Here is an 18,955-nt window from a genome sequence, read left to right as displayed (position 1 = left end):
TGAGTAACTAAAGTTTTGTATCATTATTTTACGGAGCTTCCGCTTAAGTCTCCAACAATATCTAAAATTAATAATGTCCAGTTTTACGAAACGTATTGCGGACGTTAAGCGATGTCATTTATTACTGCTGCTGTGACTGCAACAGCAGATACAGAGTGTAAACGTCCTTCAAGTCTCCAAAAACCCTTTTAACACATTCGAACCACTCAGGGGAGCCACTGTGTTGCACATGCGGTATCTCCACTTCACTGGTCATGTGACAAAAAGAAGCGACATGATTGGTTCATCACAAGACTATTGCTTTTGCTTGAAAATCAGGCAACTCCATGTCATGCTCTGCTCAAAACCTGGAAGTTTAAAGATTCTTAAATGAGATATATATTTGGTGTTAATCATTATTATTGTTATTATTATTATTATTATTATTATAGACAACCACTAGGAAAAATGATGTAAAGTCCAAAAACGGTGTTTAGTGCATTCTGCTGTCAAACCCAGCATTTTTCCTCCCAGTGGGCAAAAGTGTGACTCGTATGTTTTTCATACACAGACAATTTTAAATATAAAATATAAGACAGAACAGAATATAAGAGATTTAAAATGTGTATAGTATGTCAGGAATAATTAAAAATTGACAAACTTTCTTAAGCCCTAGTTCTAAACAGTCTCGTAATTAAAAATAAGGTGCAAATATGAATTATTCATAGTTCTGGCTCATATTTACATATCATTGGTGTTCAGTCCATAGTAGCTTAGACCCGACCACTTACAGTGAAGCGATGTGGATGTTTCTTCCTAAAGTTACATTCATTTTTTTTTTAAACTAAAGCACAATCAGCTAATCAGAAAATAATAAATTTTGTATGAACTCAGAAGGAGTTAAAAAGCAAACAAACAAACAAAAACTCACCTCACAACACAACTTTTACTGAGCAACAAAATGCTGAATAAAACATCTGTAGCTAATTTCCTCCTGAAACAGATTATAGAAACAAATTATACCTAAGATCACTGGTGCAGTTTTACAAATCTTACACTAACTATAGACTTTGTTTAAGTTTAATTGTTTACGGCATGTTATAACAGATTTCTTTATACAGAAACATATTGTTTTAAATAAAGTCATGTTGGTGGATTAAACCTCTATAAGTGGACATATGGTTGAATATGTGCAGTATAAATGTATTTAAACATTCTCATAATCAATTATTTATCAATATAATAGAGAAATTTGAATGCCATATATTCAGAGGTTATAGTTTTATTATTGATATTTTTTAACACATTTTAAATTAAACACTGAATAAAAAAGCAGACACTCGTAGCACATGATATTTTTTGTTTTCACTTAAATACATCAGCAGAAAATTGAGCTTAGTTGCAAAAACGAAAGACCAAAGAGCTCAGTTTATCAAGATTTCTAATATAAACATAGATTTACAGATTTTCTTTTCTTTTATATTTCTATATTAGATGACAGTCATCAAGTGTACAGAGTTACAGAAGATAATTAGGACTTCCATTAAAATATTTAGTCTAAAAGGTTCATCAGAAGGCAAGACTTGAAAGACTTTTTGTTTAATGCTGTGCATGTAGTTACTTTACAGATAATGATTAGGGCCACCATAAAAATATTCGATTGATATGATCTTTTCTCAAATTTCAGACTTTAACTTTTTTTTTTTTTTTCTTCTTTTTTGTGGTGGCATTAATCCTTTTTAATACAGCATTTCTAAATACCTCAGTACTTAAAAAGGTGAAAGTCTTCTGATTCTAAGGTTAACTCAAGAGCTTTAGCTAATTTTCACTTCCAAAATCAGAATGAGGAGTAAATGTGATCCTGGTGCCAAATTTGGGCTCATTTGAGTTGGTGTGTGTGCAGGTGTTCTTATTAAAGGGGCCAATCATTTTCATGTCATTCTACAAGAGCATATATTTATAACTGGCTGCTGTGAAGTGAACGTCGTAATGTCCTCCATCTAATGCTCTCTTATACCCCTAAACCCCCTTATACCCCTAAACCCCCTTATACCCCTATCTCACCTATGTTGTTTGACTCGCGGTGAGATGCGGTGTTAGGCACCGTGAGCTGCCGCGAATGACCGCTTGACATCCGCGAAGTTCTGCAACGTCCGCGAGCTTCTGTGAGGACTGCCAAAAATATTTAACATGTTTCATTTTTCATGTGGAAAGATTGGAAAACGAGCCACTACATTAAAACTCGCACTTACAGCCACCGCAAAACCGCTCTGACCACACGTAGGTGAGACAGGGGTATTACTCGGGTAATTCAGCCAACATGAGAAGAAGGAACCTAAAAGGTTAACATCTTACATCTGTTTCCAGTCTAACTTTATTACAAACCTTGTTTTTGACGGTAAGGTTTATTAAATATTTGTTCTACAGCGAGTGGTTTCATCCAGCATGTTGGGGTTGACGTGATTGTTACAGATCATGCTTTAGCTATAAGTTTTGGTTTTCTGTAGTCTCGGGTTTTGCAATTTAGTACTGTATCTTCTCATGTTGGCTGAATTACCCGAGTAATACCCCTGTCTCACATACGTGTGGTCAGAGCGGTTTTGCGGTGGCTGTAAGTACAATTCATCACAATTCACCACGAGTTTTGATGTAGTGGCTCGTTTTCCAATCTTTTTACATGAAAAATGAAACATGTTTAATTTTTTTGGCAGTCCTCACAGAAGCTCATGGACGTTGCAGAACTTTGCGGAATGTCAAGCGGTCATTCGCGGCAGCTCACGGCGCCTATCACCGCACCTATACAGTGTAGTCATACATGTTTGCGTCACTGTAAACTTGGAGTCAAAAGACTTTTTTGGTGTCTGCTCTTTGCCAAGCTTTCTGCTTTCTGAAGATACAGTACTAAATTGCAATGCTCATATATCGACAGTTTTTATCGTTAGCATGACTGGTTTGAATATTCCTTATATACTTGCGTAAAGATTTTTAGAATATTGTGTTTTTATATTTTGAGACAGAAACTATGCCAGTGATCTTAATGTCATGATGTCATAAAACACCAACCCTTCTTGTTTTTCTCTCCTCCTACCCTTCCCCATTACTTTCACCCCCCTCTCTGTTTTTATCTTTTACTTTCTTTTCTTTCCCCAACAAAACACAATATACACATACTACAATAAAATAAACACCATAAACTCTAGGGCAGCAAGACCAAAACCAAATCCACATCTTCCTCTAGGACAGCCAAGTCTTATAAAGCAACAGCTAGCTCAGCTAAATCTGCCAAGCAAGTTAAAATAGTCTTAGGCAAATCTACCATGATTAAGCCGGCCAAGACCAAACCTGCCCCTGTGAGGGTTATGGGCATTAAGTCCACAGTAGGAGCTAAAGCAGGCCCTCGTTTAGTAGCGGAAAACAAGAAATCAACTATCAGTCGCAAAGCATCTGAAAATAAGAAGTCTACCGGTAAAATTCAAGTAAATGGAATTAGCAATGGCAAGAATGCAGCTAAAGCTTACAGCAATGGCGGAATAAAGTTCAGTAGTATTGCAAATGGAAAGGCTACTGTTAAAGTAAATGCTAAAGCCAGCAGCAGTAACACTAACAGAAAGTCAGTAGTTGGGAGAAAAACAAATGCAGACCCTAAAGCCAAAGCAGCTGAAAACAAATCTAAGAAAGCAATTGAGAAAACTCTGCACGACAAGTATAGGATAGATGGAGTGTTGAAGCCAAGGGAATACCCTCCATTCCAAAGGACAACCCCTTCTCGCACACCTTCTTCAGATCGTGTCACCATCACTAACGTCAAATCAATGTCGAATCCGTTCCCGCCCTTCAACAAGCCTGCAGTCAGTGGCGTCCCCGTGAAGACGAAAGCAACCAATGGTTATGCACAGGTACAAAAATGAAGAGCCCATGTTGGCTGTCCAGAGCTTTATTTCCAACCTCATGGTTAAAGCAGCTAAAACCTCAGCCCACAAACTAGCCCATGGTTAGAGTGTTGGCCTGGAATTACACTCTCCAAAAAAAGTGTTATTCACAACCTGATGAAAACACGAGGATTTTAGAAACACTCTGTCTCTGGTGTTTGGAGAATAAATCTTTAAGGGATTACAAAGGTACTGTGATGTTCCTGATTCTGTAAAAAGCGTAGTATACGCCTACAAAATCAGAGCTACATTACAGTATATAGCCTAAGCATTAGCCCATGCACAGCTCCACTGCCTCTTTTCTACAGTATAACCGTATATTTATGTCTGGTATGTCATGGAATATGGGTTATACTAGGACTGTGGGAACTGCCTGATTATAGTAGATACCCATAATTTCGGAAGTCCTTGAGTTCTGTATTCTGTATCAACTCCGCCCAGGTTTAAGCAGCTACAGGGTAAAACCAAACAACTCCTAGAAAGCATGAATAAATCATGCTAGCAATGGGCTAACAACGTTCAGGCTAAATCACAGGCTTCCTGTTTTGACAATCACTTATCGGCATGATTGAGCTTCAGAATTCAAATTAAAATTTTTCTATGTTTTCTTTTCCCTTCGTGTTTAGAGTTAGTGACACTTCCTCCATTAGCAACTGTTTTGCATTTTATTGGCTCAGATGCAAGGTGTGTCTAAGAATCAGGAAAAGCATGCGTGAAGCCCTAAAGCCTTAGACATTCTAGCATCCCAGCAATGAGGTTGGAATATACTGACCCACTGGACCCTCTCCACCGTTTCATATATCAAATGATCTCAACGATCATGAGAAACGATATGATAAACTGTGACACTACTGCATGAGTATCTGTCTAGTCTTCTTCATATTCGCACGCACACACACACACCCCTGTCACTGTCAGTCTGCACACACTGTTTGAGTGTCTGCTAGTTTCTAGTTTGTAGAAAGTTTTCGTCTAAGCATGCAAATGTCTCTTAAAGGTAATGTTATGGACACAAACATGAAACAATCATAACACATAACGCATCCTTCTATTCATAAGCTTGTTGTCTTCGTTTCTGTCTGCATTCCTTCTTTCACAGTTTCACAGAAGAACGACTGCTGTGTTTGTTTATAAATCACTTAACAAAGTTGTTAGGGTGGAAATATACTTGCTCTAAAACCATCTTCTTTTACTTGTTCACATACCTGTATGTACACTGCGATGTTACCCGAGGTACCAGTAGGGGGCACTGTCCTTAATCAGACAGTTTTACATGGATTAAAGATTCCATGTTGACCTTTAAGACAGTCCTTATCTCCAGCCAACACATTATACAGGTGGGCGTGATTCGGTCATTTCCAAAACTTTTCACTATTTCTGCGGTCTCTGCTGCCTACACTGCCCCTTATGTTTGTATTGCATAAGTGCTTAAGGTTGATTTCTGAGGATGTGCACAAACTATGCACATATACTCACTATACGTGAGACAGCTTTAATGTGTGTGTGTGAATGTAGTTTAAAGCAAGTATATTTCCATCCTAATGTGGCATAAGTAAAACCAGTAATTGTATTCATTTCAACTCTGGTGTTATTCAGCATCATCTTAAAAAAATATACAGCATTTTGGTAAGGCTGTGTGTTCATTTTAGGAAACATTAGATATTCTTAATTAGGCAGGTAAGGGGCTGAAATTGAAAAATTTGCATTTAAACAAGCGAACCTGCATCAAATCTGTCATGCTTCACATTTAAACCTTTTGTGTAGAAGCTATATGTGTTGTTCAGTAATGCAGCAAAGAATCTGTTTTTAATAATAAAAATGTTATACGAAGTTGGAACGATTGATCCTCCCAAGTCTCTTCTTCATCTCATCTCAGTAACTTTCTGGTCTCCACTGACTACCTGCTTAAAAGGTGCATTGACCTGACACCCTCACTTTCTCTTACGAAACACACATTCAAAATAGTTAGCTTTAGATGCTTGCAGGATGGATTTTATTAGCCAATCAGTGTAGTTGATCCCAATCACTAGTTCACTCTATTCAAATAAAAGGCACTGTTATGGTCAAAACACCACTTAATGTAAAGTGTAGGCATGGAGATCACCAGGGAGCACCTGGTATGCTATCATCATGATACCCAGATGCCCAGTCAATTTGTATTGCGATTCTCTAAGTATCATGATACTATTTATTTCAATATTACATTATTACGATACTACAGGACGTCTGATCAGCATGCACATTCTGCATGCTCTGATTCTGACCACACCCCCACAGAAACTAATTACTATTCCAACTCAAAGGAGGAACAGAATCCGAAGCAAAACAGTGATGTTACTGGATTCACAGGATAAGTATCATATGCACTTTAGTTAAGTAATGAGCAATGCTGAATGCAGTGTGCTCACACAGTAAGGACTTGATACTGAATTAACACACATTAGCCATTAGACCTTGCATTTGTATCTAAGGAAAACTTATGCTTATTCAGAGATGGGTTAAGCACATGCTAATGATTAGGAGGCAGCATGTTAGTAATTTTTAAGATATTGTAGCTTTTCCAAAATGTTGCTATAGCGAATGTGTCACCGCTTTACACTTTGTAAACTTTCACTCATGAAATCTTTATCGACATGTTTTTACTGAAATAGGGTCAACTCAAGAACCATCTGCATGTAAGTCACACTTCTACAGTTGTTAGACTTTTCTTAAATTTAAGCATGGTGAGTTTTAGTGGTGTATTATCTGCTATATTTAAAAATAAACCCTTGTTTTTTCCCGGAAAGGAATAAAAAATCAGGGATAGAAAAGAATGACCGAAGAAGCCTTAGCTCTGTCTGGCTCTATCTTAGCCCTGATAGTAACTCTCTCAGACGCTCTGGAAGATGTTACACATCTGATATGGAGTTTGCCTGAACACTGATTTCTGGATTATTCCTGTTTTTAAGTAAAGGGCTAAGGCCAGTGTCATGTACATATCACTGGGAAATAACTTTATTGTGTCTTTTATTTTTTCATTTTCCTGTCAGAGAAAAAAAAGTTTTTAACATTGTTTATGTTAAATTATGCATTAAATTATGTGAGACTGCATTTAAATTATAAACCACATTACTTAATACTGATTTTTTTTGGTCAGATTGGATAGACTCTAATGTGGAGGTTTTTGTCCTTAGAAATCCATCACTACGTCTTTGCTGGTAAAACACGTCATATATGTGTCATTTATTTTAAATAACGAATGTGATTTTAGCAAAACTCCACTTAGGAGGAGGACGAACAGATATTCAGCTGGATTTGTTGAGGTTCAGAAAAAGGAAAAAGCCAGACTACTCATGTTAGCTGTTTTAGCAACCGCTGCTACCGGTGCTATTAAATCCTGATATGAGTGTTGAACCCATGTGCTTCAATTAAACCGAATTAGCAGCGTATTACTTATTGCTCAGTATATTTAATTTGAGAGAAAATTCAACAAATTATTTTTTTGCTCTGCCTTTTCTATCCCTTCTTTTAGAACTTAAAGGCAAGTACTTGTTCTTAGTATGTGCTAAACCCATCTCTGAATACATAAAACCTTCCTGGGTAAATAATTACTCTTGAAATATCTATTGTGTTGAACACCCAAGCAAGGTGTAAGTGTTAAGTATCTAGGTTTGTAGAAATATCATATAAAACCTAACAATCTACAAGGATTTTTATTAACATTTGACCCTGCAGCTGTAGTGCCATGCGTGGTCCTGGATCTTCCCTCCAAGAATAATGCAAAGCAATCATTTTGATCAGAGTTTATTAAGTGATATTTTTATAACCTACAAAAATTTTTTCCCAACATAAAAGTAACACAGGAGGGCTTAAACAAAGGGCAATAAGGCATTTAAAAAAAAAAAATCAGTTTTTACAAATCGAAAAACATAGGTACAAAAAGGTTTATGTTTTATTTTGGGATGATGATGATGATGATGGTGGTGGTGGTGGTGGAGAAACTTTGCAGGAGAATGGTAAGCCAGTGGTAAGCACAGAACTTTTGAAAATCTAATAATCTGGATCATTAGGTTTAGTTATCTATAGCAAGTGCTTCATCATATTCTTGTGCTTTTCACCATGTTTAAGATATATAATATGACTCAAGAAACACTCCTCTGGTTAAGGTAGCATAGAAAACCGACAATTGCTGCAGTTCATGGAATAGTACACAAGAATATGGCTAGACACGCCACATAGCTTGCTTATGGCGCCTTTTGCACAAAGAAATGGTGTGTGTGTGTACGGTATGTATGGTCTGTATAGCAGATACAGGTAAGGCTGATTATTTAGTTCCTTTGCTTTATTTCTTTCAATTTCCTTCTCTTTATCCTTTTTGGATATTACATTATTCCTTATCTCATACCACTCCTTTTTGTTATTATTATTATTTTCTTCTTCTTGCCACATGCTCTTCCAATTTATCTGCACTGCTATCTATATTTACTCTTTATGCCATGGCCCAGGTGCATGAGACTGTGGTGGGTGAAGAATTGGCAATAGAAGAGGCTGGAGAGATTGGTGAGAACGCCTCTCAGACTAAAGATGAGGTCTTTGTTGAAGAGTCTGTGACAGATGACTTCGGAATGAAGGAATATGACTATTCCTTCAAGGACTACAGTGAGCCTGTGCCTGATGGAGAGACTGTGGGTGACACAGGCCATGCCCTGCCCGCTGTCACACGTGAGGGAGGAGTAAGTCATGTTGTGCTTTCTGGCAAATTCGTCTTAACATTCTGTTTCTGAATGTTAGACGGATTGGTTAGATTGTAGAGGCATCTTACAGAAATGGAAAGAGACTGGGCATAGAGATTGACAAAGTTTATTTGAAATTATTCATGCTTATATTAACTTAAACATGCATCGGGTGGTTCATTTGTAAACACCAGTCTCCATGACTCTCTGAAAGATTCCACTGCAACTCATACTGTATGTCCTGCTTTTCAGTATATAAAAAGACTCCCTAAAAATAGTCGATGTTGGGAAATAAAAAGGGGAAACTTGTTCTTGATCAATACAACAACTTTTCCCTGCAATATATTGGATTGCTTTGTATATACACTAATCAGCCATAACATTAACACATGAACATTGATTATCAGCTAAATCAATGTTACTAGAAAACTGGTGACAGAATCATAGGCACACAGGTCTCATTTTTGCCTGAAAGGACCAAAGGCCAGCCTATCAGGTCTGACTCCATAGAAAAGCTGGCCGCAATGGAATCGCATCAAAACACCCAGTGCACCACAGGCAAATAACTTAAGGCCACTGACTTAGCCTTCATATTCCCCATGGGATTCATTGGACAAACAATTCCACTCCATGGAGGTCCCACAGCACCCAGAGAGTATGTCCCTAATGTCCAAGTGCCAGACACTACAGCACACCCCTAGAGGTCTTGTGGAGCCACACTTAAGGGGACCAGAGCTGCCCTAGTGGCACAAGGGAAATCTACGAAATACCGTTGTATTGTAATGTTATGGCTGATTGGTGTAGTAGCTTGCAAATGCCAACATGGACGAGCATGCAACCAGAACACCAGGAAAAAACAACAACACCAGGATACCAGTTTGGGAATAAACTCAACTTTTTATTTAATACAGTCTAGCACCAGTAATTATCTTACTTCAAAAAAACAGGTAACAAGTTCTACTTAACTTATATCTTCACTGTTAATCATTCTGAATGACCTTATATTCATCGCTCAAAAGTAGACACATTTATTGCCCTTTCAATGTAATGTACTCTAACTGGCACCTATCCTACTGGGAGAACCTGCAACTAAGGTTTGACTAAAGCATGCATTTACTTCTGTACACATTGCAAAATCGCACAAATGGTGGTGAAAGCAATGTTTAGTAAATGCCTTTGGAAAAGTTAATATTCCACTGAGTAATCTGTATGGCATTTTCACCTAAGTGTAAGTGAGCTCTTAAGCACATTGAGGAACACACTGATCACTGAAATATCTAGGTATTTGAATCTTCCAGATATGTGAAGAAGATTCTGTGACAGACAGATCTTGTATCAGGACGTTTCTCAGTGAAATCAAGTGTCAGTCAAGTGCTCAGTTTGATGGATTTTTCTTTTTAAAAGTTTTTTTAAGGTGTTCAAATTTATGTTACATTATGGATATTGATGTGTGTGTTGCTGCTTACGTATGTGTGTCCCTCAGGCTGCTGTAAGAGGCCAGAAGGGAGAGAAGGGAGAACCTGCTGTCCTTGAATCTGTAAGTGTCTTATCTTTATATACAGATTGTGAATGAAACACTAACACTGTTAGCCATTATTGTTTAGTAATATTTTGTAAATTTTTTAGCTGCTTAGCCTTTTGTTTTGGTCTTTTGTTGATTTATTGTTTACAGGTAAAATCCACAGTTGGTGGGTGGAGCTCTGCTTTTAAAATGTCTTTATCCTTTAAATGTCCTTTGCCCTGTCTTTCTTTTCTTGTTATTTATCCTTCATTTACTAAAAAAAAACCTAGGATTGACCCCTTTGGCCTTTGTGTTTATTTGTCATTGAGTTCAGCTTGGCTGGCTGTAACATCATTGGTGGCTCGTACGGGGTCATCATCTGGGGTTTTTATTAAATAATAACTTAAATAATATAACAGTTTGAAGTAAGTTATCTGTCTGTTTAGAGAAAGTTTGAGAGATTTTTCCAGTGAATATTGACAGTAAAGTGATGCCTGATGTCCTTGATGTCTACTGTGACGAGCAAAAAAGAATCTCCATTAGCTGCTACTGGCTTAAATGCATTTCCAGCAGGCGTTAAACTGTGACAGGCACGCTGGTATTTCTGGATATCCATAGTGTTGCAAATTGGTGCAAACTTCTTAAGAAGTTTTTAGGAAATTTTGGATGCATGTCACTGATATGCACAAAAGAAAGTGAATAGCTTTTTACTGCTTTGCCTTTGAAAAGCTTTGTGCATTCTCTCTGAGTTAGATTGGGTTTCTTGGTTATAGGACTCCAGTTTCAAGCCATTTCCCAAAAACATTACAATAGTTTACTTTCAGTTAAACTTGAGCATAATCTGTAAAACTATTTTATTCTTACAGGGCATGTTGATTGAGGGACCGCCAGGACCAGAAGGGCCAACAGTGAGTACATATCTATTAAAGTCATCTTATTAATAGAAGAAGAAGAAGAAGAAAAAGATTAATTTTAAAATTGTGAATCTGGTGCATTTAATCTTTTCTTTATACCTGTTTCATAAAAACATGGAAATCTTCTATTTCGGGTTCTCTTCATGTAATTCTTCTTATTACTTTCCTACAGGGTCATCCTGGCCCTTCAGGCCCTCCAGGACAGCCAGGAGCTGTTGGTGATCCAGGGGAAAGGGTGCGTTTGTATTAATAACTTAAACAAATGTATTTATAGAGTTTTTAGCTAGATTTTTCACTTCTCACTACACCTTTCTTCAGGGTCCACCTGGGAAAGCAGGTCTGCCTGGAGCTGATGGTGTCCCTGGACCTGCTGGGTCATCTCTCATGCTTCCAGTATGAAAGCCATGTTTCTTCTCACATTTAGCAAAATGCCAAGGATTTAAATATTCATATTTTAATTTGATTTATAATCAAATGGTCCTACAAATAAATAAATAAATAAAATAGTTGTTAGTGATTTGTAGTTGTAAATGCATATTTTCACTCAACAGTGTATTAAAGATGTGTCTTCTAACCTGTTATGCAGAAATATGCTGTTAAAATGTCAGTTCTAATTTTATATGCATAGTTTCGCTTTGGACAAAGTGGTGGGGACAAGGGTCCCATTGTCTCAGCACAGGAGGCCCAGGCTCAAGCTATTTTGTCTCAGGCTCGGGTAAGTAGCTCATACTAGAAGACAAAAGTCTTATTAAATAAAAAAAAACATGGAAACATAGTTTTTATTTTAAATCTACCATGCTGTTTAATGACAATGATAGGGGGCGCTCATCCTCAACTCCCACACTGTTTTTTTTTTTTTTTTTTTTTTTGAAGCATGCAGGCTCGATATTTTTAAGTCTTGCCTGGCAACTAAACTGAAATGATTGGATACTAAACAGAACAAAATAGATGTGATTGATGTTTAGCGTACAGTCTTTAGCGTATAATAATACCAAAATAATAATAGTAAATAGTATGACTAACATTTCTGCTAGTATGTCTGATTTGGGACAATGCCAATTGTTAAAAGCGCTATACAAATAAAATTGAAAATTAAAATTTCTAATGGATTTCTTCTCCACCTGTGGGAATGAGTTTATACTCTTTTTGTCTGGAAGTATAACAACATTACGGACTGGAAATTACACACTTACTTATGACTCACATAAAATTGTAAGTGGATATAAGTGTTAATAACGTGTGTGTTTTGTATCTTAGTAGCAAGGTGCCAACATTTTTTACGGTTTATTTGTAGCATTCATAGTTTTTAATTCTGTTTGGTTTCATGGGATAACGTAGTACATACCTTAAGGGCCCTGTCTCACTCTGATGGTGACCATAAAGTTCCCATGGCATTCCAAAAATATTAAAGAACACAGTGGGAACGCAGTCAAAATAGGAAAACTTAAATGATTAAGGCTGTAGGTTACAGAGTTACTAATCGGAAGGTCGGGGTTCAAGCCCCAGCACTGCCAAGTTGAGTCCTAGAGCAAGGCCCTTAACCCTATCTGTTCAAGGGGGCTTGTTTCCTGGCAGAACCTATGCTCCGACCCCAGCCTTCTAACTAAGATAGGCAAAAAATTACAATTTCCCTTTAAAACTAATAAAGTACTCTAATGATCAAAATAATAATTCACTTTTAGGTGACATAATGTGTCTATTATGTTGTCACTAATTTGCTACCAGGCACATGATTAAGTGCTCACCATGTGCCATGGGCCTACTATGGTCATAGCACTGCATTTTCCATCCTACTGCATCTTGCTTCAATTATGGACACCCAAATTATTGAGAACATGGTGGGTTTTTTTTTTTTTTTTTTTGGGCGGGGGGGTGGGGGGGTAGAGACTAATGTTTAATGATTTACAAATTCATCTAATCAATACTCAATAAATTTCACTACATTATTTATATACTTTATGCCCTGAAATGCACCTAAACTCATTTTCTAACAACATTATTAAAATAATTCCACACATTCAGCTGGTTAATTATAATGTCAAGCTATAAATATCAGTTTACACAGATTTTTTTTTTTTATCTCTAATAGTGCACCATGCTATGCATTGAGTGGTTTTGAGGTTCAATTCTGATTTTTTTTTTGTCTTTGCCTCATGGTTTATGCATTTACACTGGAAGCTCAGAATAAAAAGTATACATTAATATATCAACCATGATTTGCTAGAAAATGTGCATTGCTTTAAATATGCATGGAAAGACTTTAAAGACCAGTGTATTTAAAGAAATACTTTTCATCTAGAAGTGAAGACAGGGGTCTGTCTTCAGTGAGGGATCTAGCCCCAGGTGTGGTATATATACAGTATTACATTGTATAAATTTTTGGTGTTGTTTTATTTTCTCTGTAGTTAGCGCTGACAGGTGCACCCGGGGCAATGGGTTTCACTGGCCGACCTGGACCCCTGGTATGAAAACTTACAAGCATAAATCTAATCTGTCAGTTTGCATGTCTGTGTACAATGTGATGTTTGCCAATCAACAGTTTGTAAAAAAAAAAAAAATTTTTTTTCTGGTGATTTAGGGTCCACCTGGCAGCCCTGGGCTGAAGGGAGAGCATGGAGATCCTGGTCCACAGGTTCATTTGTATTTTTTGTTTGCTGCTTTGGGATTTGTGTCTGTGTGTATGTTTTGTATTTTGATTGTTTATTTGTACCTTGATAACTTGATTGCAGGGTACAAGAGGTCCTCACGGGTTGTCTGGGCCTCCTGGTAAATCTGGTAGAAGAGTAAGTAACCATCACCAAGCTGTCCAAAAGCATTGTTTATTCTGATGTCAAACAGTTAAATCTGCAGCTTGTTAACGCTCCTGGTGTTGTTCCCAGGGCCGATCTGGTGCTGATGGTGCTCGTGGAATGCCAGGAGAGCCTGGAATTAAGGTCAGCCATTTGTTCTGTGCAGTGCTTCATACTGTATAGTAAAAATAATAATACATAGATAACTTATTGTGGATGGGTTGCAGTTAAAAGCTTTACATGTGTTTCTGCTGTCTGTTTTAGGGAGATCGTGGATTTGATGGGTTGCCTGGTCTACCTGGAGACAAAGGTTATCGGGTGAGTACTGCAATTATTGTGATTTCATCACAATAAGTTGAACCACTGCATTTGTAAAGCCACCAACATTGTTTACTGCCAATCACACACCCTTCCACCAATTCCACCACCATTTCCATCAATTCCACCACCAGACTACACAACAGCTTCCTCCATGAGACAAACAAATGACTCAACATCTACTTTAAAAGACATACTGGAAACCTGTTCATCTATCCAGCTTCTATATAATGTTGATGGAGAAAAAGTTAAATACACACCTGCCCTATGTTTGAAATATTAGTCGGTCAGTATTAATTATATAAAAGCAAGATCATATTTACAATCTTGTCTGATATTCACTGCAACAGCACACTTGTTCCTGTCATATTGTTTACAGTAACTATATGTTACTCCATTGTTCCTCAAGAAAAAAAATTCCTTTGGCTTATTTCTGTTCAGGGAAATTCTGGACCAATGGGACCACCGGGACCCCAAGGAGAGGATGGAGAGAGAGTAAGTGGGGTGTATAGCATGTTAGTAGCATCTGTTTAATGTGTTCTATGTATATAGTGTGTACTCTTTATGTCCATCTTCATTCATCAAAACAAGCTTAAGTATTGTTAGCTTCAATCCAGCCGCAGTTTATAAATTAAAATCAGGAAGTGATTTTGCCCCAAAAAATTACACATTAGAAATGACAAGGTCTGCAATAATAAAAAAAAAAAAATTGCTTTAATTGCTCAAGTGATACATGCATGAGTCCATGGAATTTTTTTTGAAAAGTTTGAGAAGCCCTGCTCTATAGCATGCATTTACCTTTGTATCACACATGGTCACATGGTATGTAGTATGTCCCTGACTGGATCCTAAAGCCTGCTTTCATTTTTTTCCTTTATTTTCTCAGGGAGATGCCGGAGATGTTGGGCCCAGAGGACTCCCGGGTGAACCAGTGAGTGTTTCTGTTCTTATAATTCATAATTCCACAAAACCCAGTTATTAATAACATTAATAACAATTTTAATGTTATATCAGACATTGTGTAATACCTGCTAGGTTTATTTGCGTCCCTGCATATAGTTCACACTGACTGTGATTTTATTTTCTTCTTGTCTAGGGGCCTCGTGGGTTGCTGGGGCCAAAGGGTCCTTCAGGCATCCCTGGACCTCCAGTAATAATTCAGTCTACACACACACTCAAACACACACACACACACACACACACACACACACACACACACACACACACACCTATCTTACATTATTTACTCAAACTATAATTTACATAAACAGGTCAGATAATTTTGTGTCAAAACCCACAGTGCATTTTTTGTTAGTAATGTACAATTGTAATATCTATTATTTTAATACATAAAAAATTAAGCTTTAAACTAAAGATCTAATCTGAAATAAGGCAATGTGTATATACACTGCTCAGCCATAACACAAACACCCCCACTGTGGAGGTGAGCAACATTGATTATCAGTTATACCCCAGTAAACTAATGGCCATCATGTGCGCCTGAGGCTCACCCATGCCCACAGGAACCAAAGCCCAGCCTGATCCCACAGAAAAGTCAATGCAGCACAAACTACTGAAACAAAGTTACAATAGAAAGGCAACAGAACACCCAGTGCACCACAGCTCACCATGTAAAGAGCCAAGGCCCAACCCAGCCTCCAAACTCCCCAGATCCTAATCCAATTGAGCACCATGGGATGCCTCAAACAAAGTCCAATCTACTGAACCCCACAACCCACAGCACCCAAAAGATCTCCTGCTAACATCCTCCCCCAAGTCATTCCCCAAAGGGCCAGAGCCATGCTGGGGCACAAGGGGTACTCAAAGCCTAGGTGGTTTTAATGTCGGCTGATTGGTGTCTGTGTGTATAACCCTAGACAAAGAGCATCTGCCAAATGTCTAAATGTAAATGTATGTAAAGGTCAATTATAGCAATGTTAAATAATAAATATCCATCAAATAGACAAGTATTATAAAATAGACAAATATCCAAATAAATAATATACTATCCGAGAGCATAAAGAGTTCACTGTTTCTTCAATCCTCTTTAAGGGTGTACGTGGAAGTGATGGACCTCATGGGCCAAAAGGAAGCCTGGTTAGTAAAATTCTTTATGGATATTTAGCTAATTTGCTTCAGCAACAGATAAGCAGACTGTTGTTTTTTCCTTTATTTGTTCATGTTTAACAGGGACCTCAAGGAGAACCCGGTCCTCCAGGCCAGCAGGGAGCACCAGGAACACAGGTTTGTAGTCCACACTTACTAATGTCAAACTATTAATTAATCACTGTGTAATGCGTACTGGTTAACACTAAGGCCTTGCACCACGAGGGTTAAAGGTTTGATTCCCAACTGTTTGTGTGCATGTTCTACCTGTGCTTAGTGGGTTTCCTCTGGGTACTCCGGTTTCCTCCCACAGTCCAAAGACACGCAGTGTAGGTTGATTGGGGTTTCCAGATTGCCCGGAGGGTAAATGAATGTTTGCAGTTGTGTGACCTATGATGGATTGGCATCCTGTGCCATGGGGTACCCCGCCTTGTGCCCAAAGTCTCCTGGGATAGGCTCCCGGCCTTCTTCAGCCATGCACATGATATAGAGAAGGAATGAGTTTGCCAATTATTATTATGATTGTTTTGTTCTGTTAATACTTTCCCCAATATGTATATGTACTGTCCCCTTAAACATTGCTGCCTGTGTAGTCACATGACTTTGCCTTGTACAGTCTGTGACATGTCCTGTATCCCAACTTTAATAGTTGAGCAAATTTACAGTACAAACCCTGTCAGTGAACTACAAGTGCAAAAGAACAAACACCAAAATAATAGTTATCATTAATCATAATTAAGGTAATATGTTTAATTAATCATGATATTAATTTGAGGTTATATCACACAGCACTGTTTAAACTATTGTTGTTAGTTGTTGTTCCACAAGACAGCTGTTTATATAACAGATATATAGCTATGCGTATAAGGATGACAATCTTAAACATCAATGATTTTGAGTTTTCCTAGAATTTTACTGCATCATGGAACTTTTTGTCATCAAACTATCATCAATATAATGTAAAAGTCCAGAAATGCTCTTTTCTTGATGGTTATACCAAAGACCAAAAAGTGATTATAGTGATTATAAAAGTGATATAAAAGTGATTATAAAAGTGATTATAGTCTTGTGTGGCTTTTGCATATTGATAAAATAGTTACTACATGTATATTACAATAACAGATTAACTAATTAAGTAAAATAAGTACTGCTATTTAATAAGTTTAACATAAATTTATCATTAGTTACCACTTATTCTTGTTACATGTTTTTTGCCCTTAAATTGAATATAGTGATGCATGAATATTATTTTCAGTGCAGGTGATATTTTTATAAAAATGTAAAGGATAAATGCAAATGTGTTTTATGTACAGTATATCTATGTATTACGCTTTGTTATGCACTTTATTTATTTTCAGTCTGAACCCCATCTTCACCTCATGTATGTTCTGATTCACAGGGAATGCCCGGGCCTCAGGGTGCTATTGGCCCCGCAGGAGAGAAGGTAATCCTCACAGGACGCCACCCCAGTTATAGACTTAGGGTGTCTGACTGATCACATTTTCCTTTCTGGTGATTTAATGGATAAATACTAATCTGAGTGTTCTTTCTGGCATTCCTCAGGGACCTACAGGAAAGCCAGGACTACCAGGCATGCCCGGAGCTGATGGTCCTCCGGTAAGGCATTGCTTTTCATCTTGTGTTAAGAACATTTACTGTAGTCACCAAACACCTCTATATTTCCTCCTTTATCAATAATAACATGGAGAACAATTGCCATTTAGTGGGACCAAAAACTGGCACTAGTACATTAGTACACTAGTACACTAGATCTACTAGTACTGTAGCAGATTATTCGGAGACATGTTTGTTTTGCATGAAGGATGTTTTTGTATCTATCTGTACACATTCTCTTTGCGTACAGGGTCACCCAGGAAAGGAAGGCCCAGGTGGAACAAAAGGAAATCAGGTCAGTCTGTGGAACTTCACTGAGAAATTCTACGTCAGGGCATGTCTCTTACATGAGAACAACAACTGACTGGTCTTGTGGATGTTCAACAGCATTAAATGTAACTGGAAATGCAAAAGGGAAGACACATTCTTCATTAAAAAATGAAAGATTGTAATATTTGGCAAAAATTTGTGATAAAATAGAAATTGAGAAAAATGCTACATGATGATAATCTTCACATCACTAAACCCACGTTGTATTTATTTATAGGCCACGACACCAGGACCGAATCACACGACCTTGGTCCTCAAAATAACACCAGAAACCCGTGTAAAAGAGCAAAAGACAAAATTCATACAAAATCGAATTGGTACAAATTATTAACAATTAATAACTGATTCAATACCTCTGTTTAGGATTTCATTAAACAGTTTAAACACCTCAGCTTCACATAGTTAATGCAGTTTATTCATACAGTTTTTACCTTTTTACATTCTGATATTTTTATATACTTTACACATTTTTACTTAATTGTAACAAAATTGTAGATTTTATATTTAATTATTTTTTATTTTATTCTTATTAGCATTTTGTCTTCCTTACTTTCTTTACCTTTCAATGTCACGAACAGTCATGTTAGCATTTCACTACATATGATTATGGTTGTATGTGACAAATTAAAATTAGAATTAAAATTTGATTAGTAAAGTCAGAAAAACTAATGGATCCCAACTAGTTTAAACAAACGGAATTGTCATGTTTGGGCTGCTGTGGGGTGAGGCATAGAGGCAGAGGTGAGGACGTACAGGGCTTTCC

General features: G+C 37.3%; 2 protein-coding genes across 4 annotated transcripts in view; both read left to right on the top strand.

Moving 5' to 3' along the window:
* Positions 1 to 18,955, top strand: part of LOC128516134 (histone H3-like) — a 575,451-nt gene that overhangs the window by 92,914 nt on the left and 463,582 nt on the right. The gene's annotated exons all lie outside the window — the stretch shown is intronic.
* col11a2 (collagen, type XI, alpha 2) overlaps positions 1 to 18,955 on the top strand; it is a 54,474-nt gene that overhangs the window by 14,095 nt on the left and 21,424 nt on the right. Inside the window, exons 6-24 of one of the 3 annotated variants that reach the window (XM_053490416.1) lie at positions 3,180 to 3,875; positions 10,104 to 10,157; positions 10,988 to 11,029; positions 11,208 to 11,270; positions 11,354 to 11,428; positions 11,664 to 11,750; positions 13,441 to 13,497; positions 13,614 to 13,667; positions 13,765 to 13,818; positions 13,915 to 13,968; positions 14,089 to 14,142; positions 14,584 to 14,637; positions 15,029 to 15,073; positions 15,239 to 15,292; positions 16,195 to 16,239; positions 16,333 to 16,386; positions 17,648 to 17,692; positions 17,812 to 17,865; positions 18,113 to 18,157. In XM_053490416.1, the coding sequence (XP_053346391.1) occupies positions 3,180 to 3,875; positions 10,104 to 10,157; positions 10,988 to 11,029; positions 11,208 to 11,270; positions 11,354 to 11,428; positions 11,664 to 11,750; positions 13,441 to 13,497; positions 13,614 to 13,667; positions 13,765 to 13,818; positions 13,915 to 13,968; positions 14,089 to 14,142; positions 14,584 to 14,637; positions 15,029 to 15,073; positions 15,239 to 15,292; positions 16,195 to 16,239; positions 16,333 to 16,386; positions 17,648 to 17,692; positions 17,812 to 17,865; positions 18,113 to 18,157 (1,686 nt within the window). Of the gene's footprint in view, positions 1 to 3,179; positions 3,876 to 8,392; positions 8,621 to 10,103; positions 10,158 to 10,987; positions 11,030 to 11,207; positions 11,271 to 11,353; positions 11,429 to 11,663; positions 11,751 to 13,440; positions 13,498 to 13,613; positions 13,668 to 13,764; positions 13,819 to 13,914; positions 13,969 to 14,088; positions 14,143 to 14,583; positions 14,638 to 15,028; positions 15,074 to 15,238; positions 15,293 to 16,194; positions 16,240 to 16,332; positions 16,387 to 17,647; positions 17,693 to 17,811; positions 17,866 to 18,112; positions 18,158 to 18,955 lie in introns of all 3 variants that reach the window. The other 2 variants (XM_053490417.1, XM_053490418.1) reach the window with 2 other exon arrangements.

Source organism: Clarias gariepinus, chromosome 28 (genome assembly GCF_024256425.1).
Source record: "Clarias gariepinus isolate MV-2021 ecotype Netherlands chromosome 28, CGAR_prim_01v2, whole genome shotgun sequence".
Lineage (NCBI taxonomy): Eukaryota > Metazoa > Chordata > Actinopteri > Siluriformes > Clariidae > Clarias > Clarias gariepinus.
This window is presented reverse-complemented; position numbering and strand designations above follow the sequence as displayed.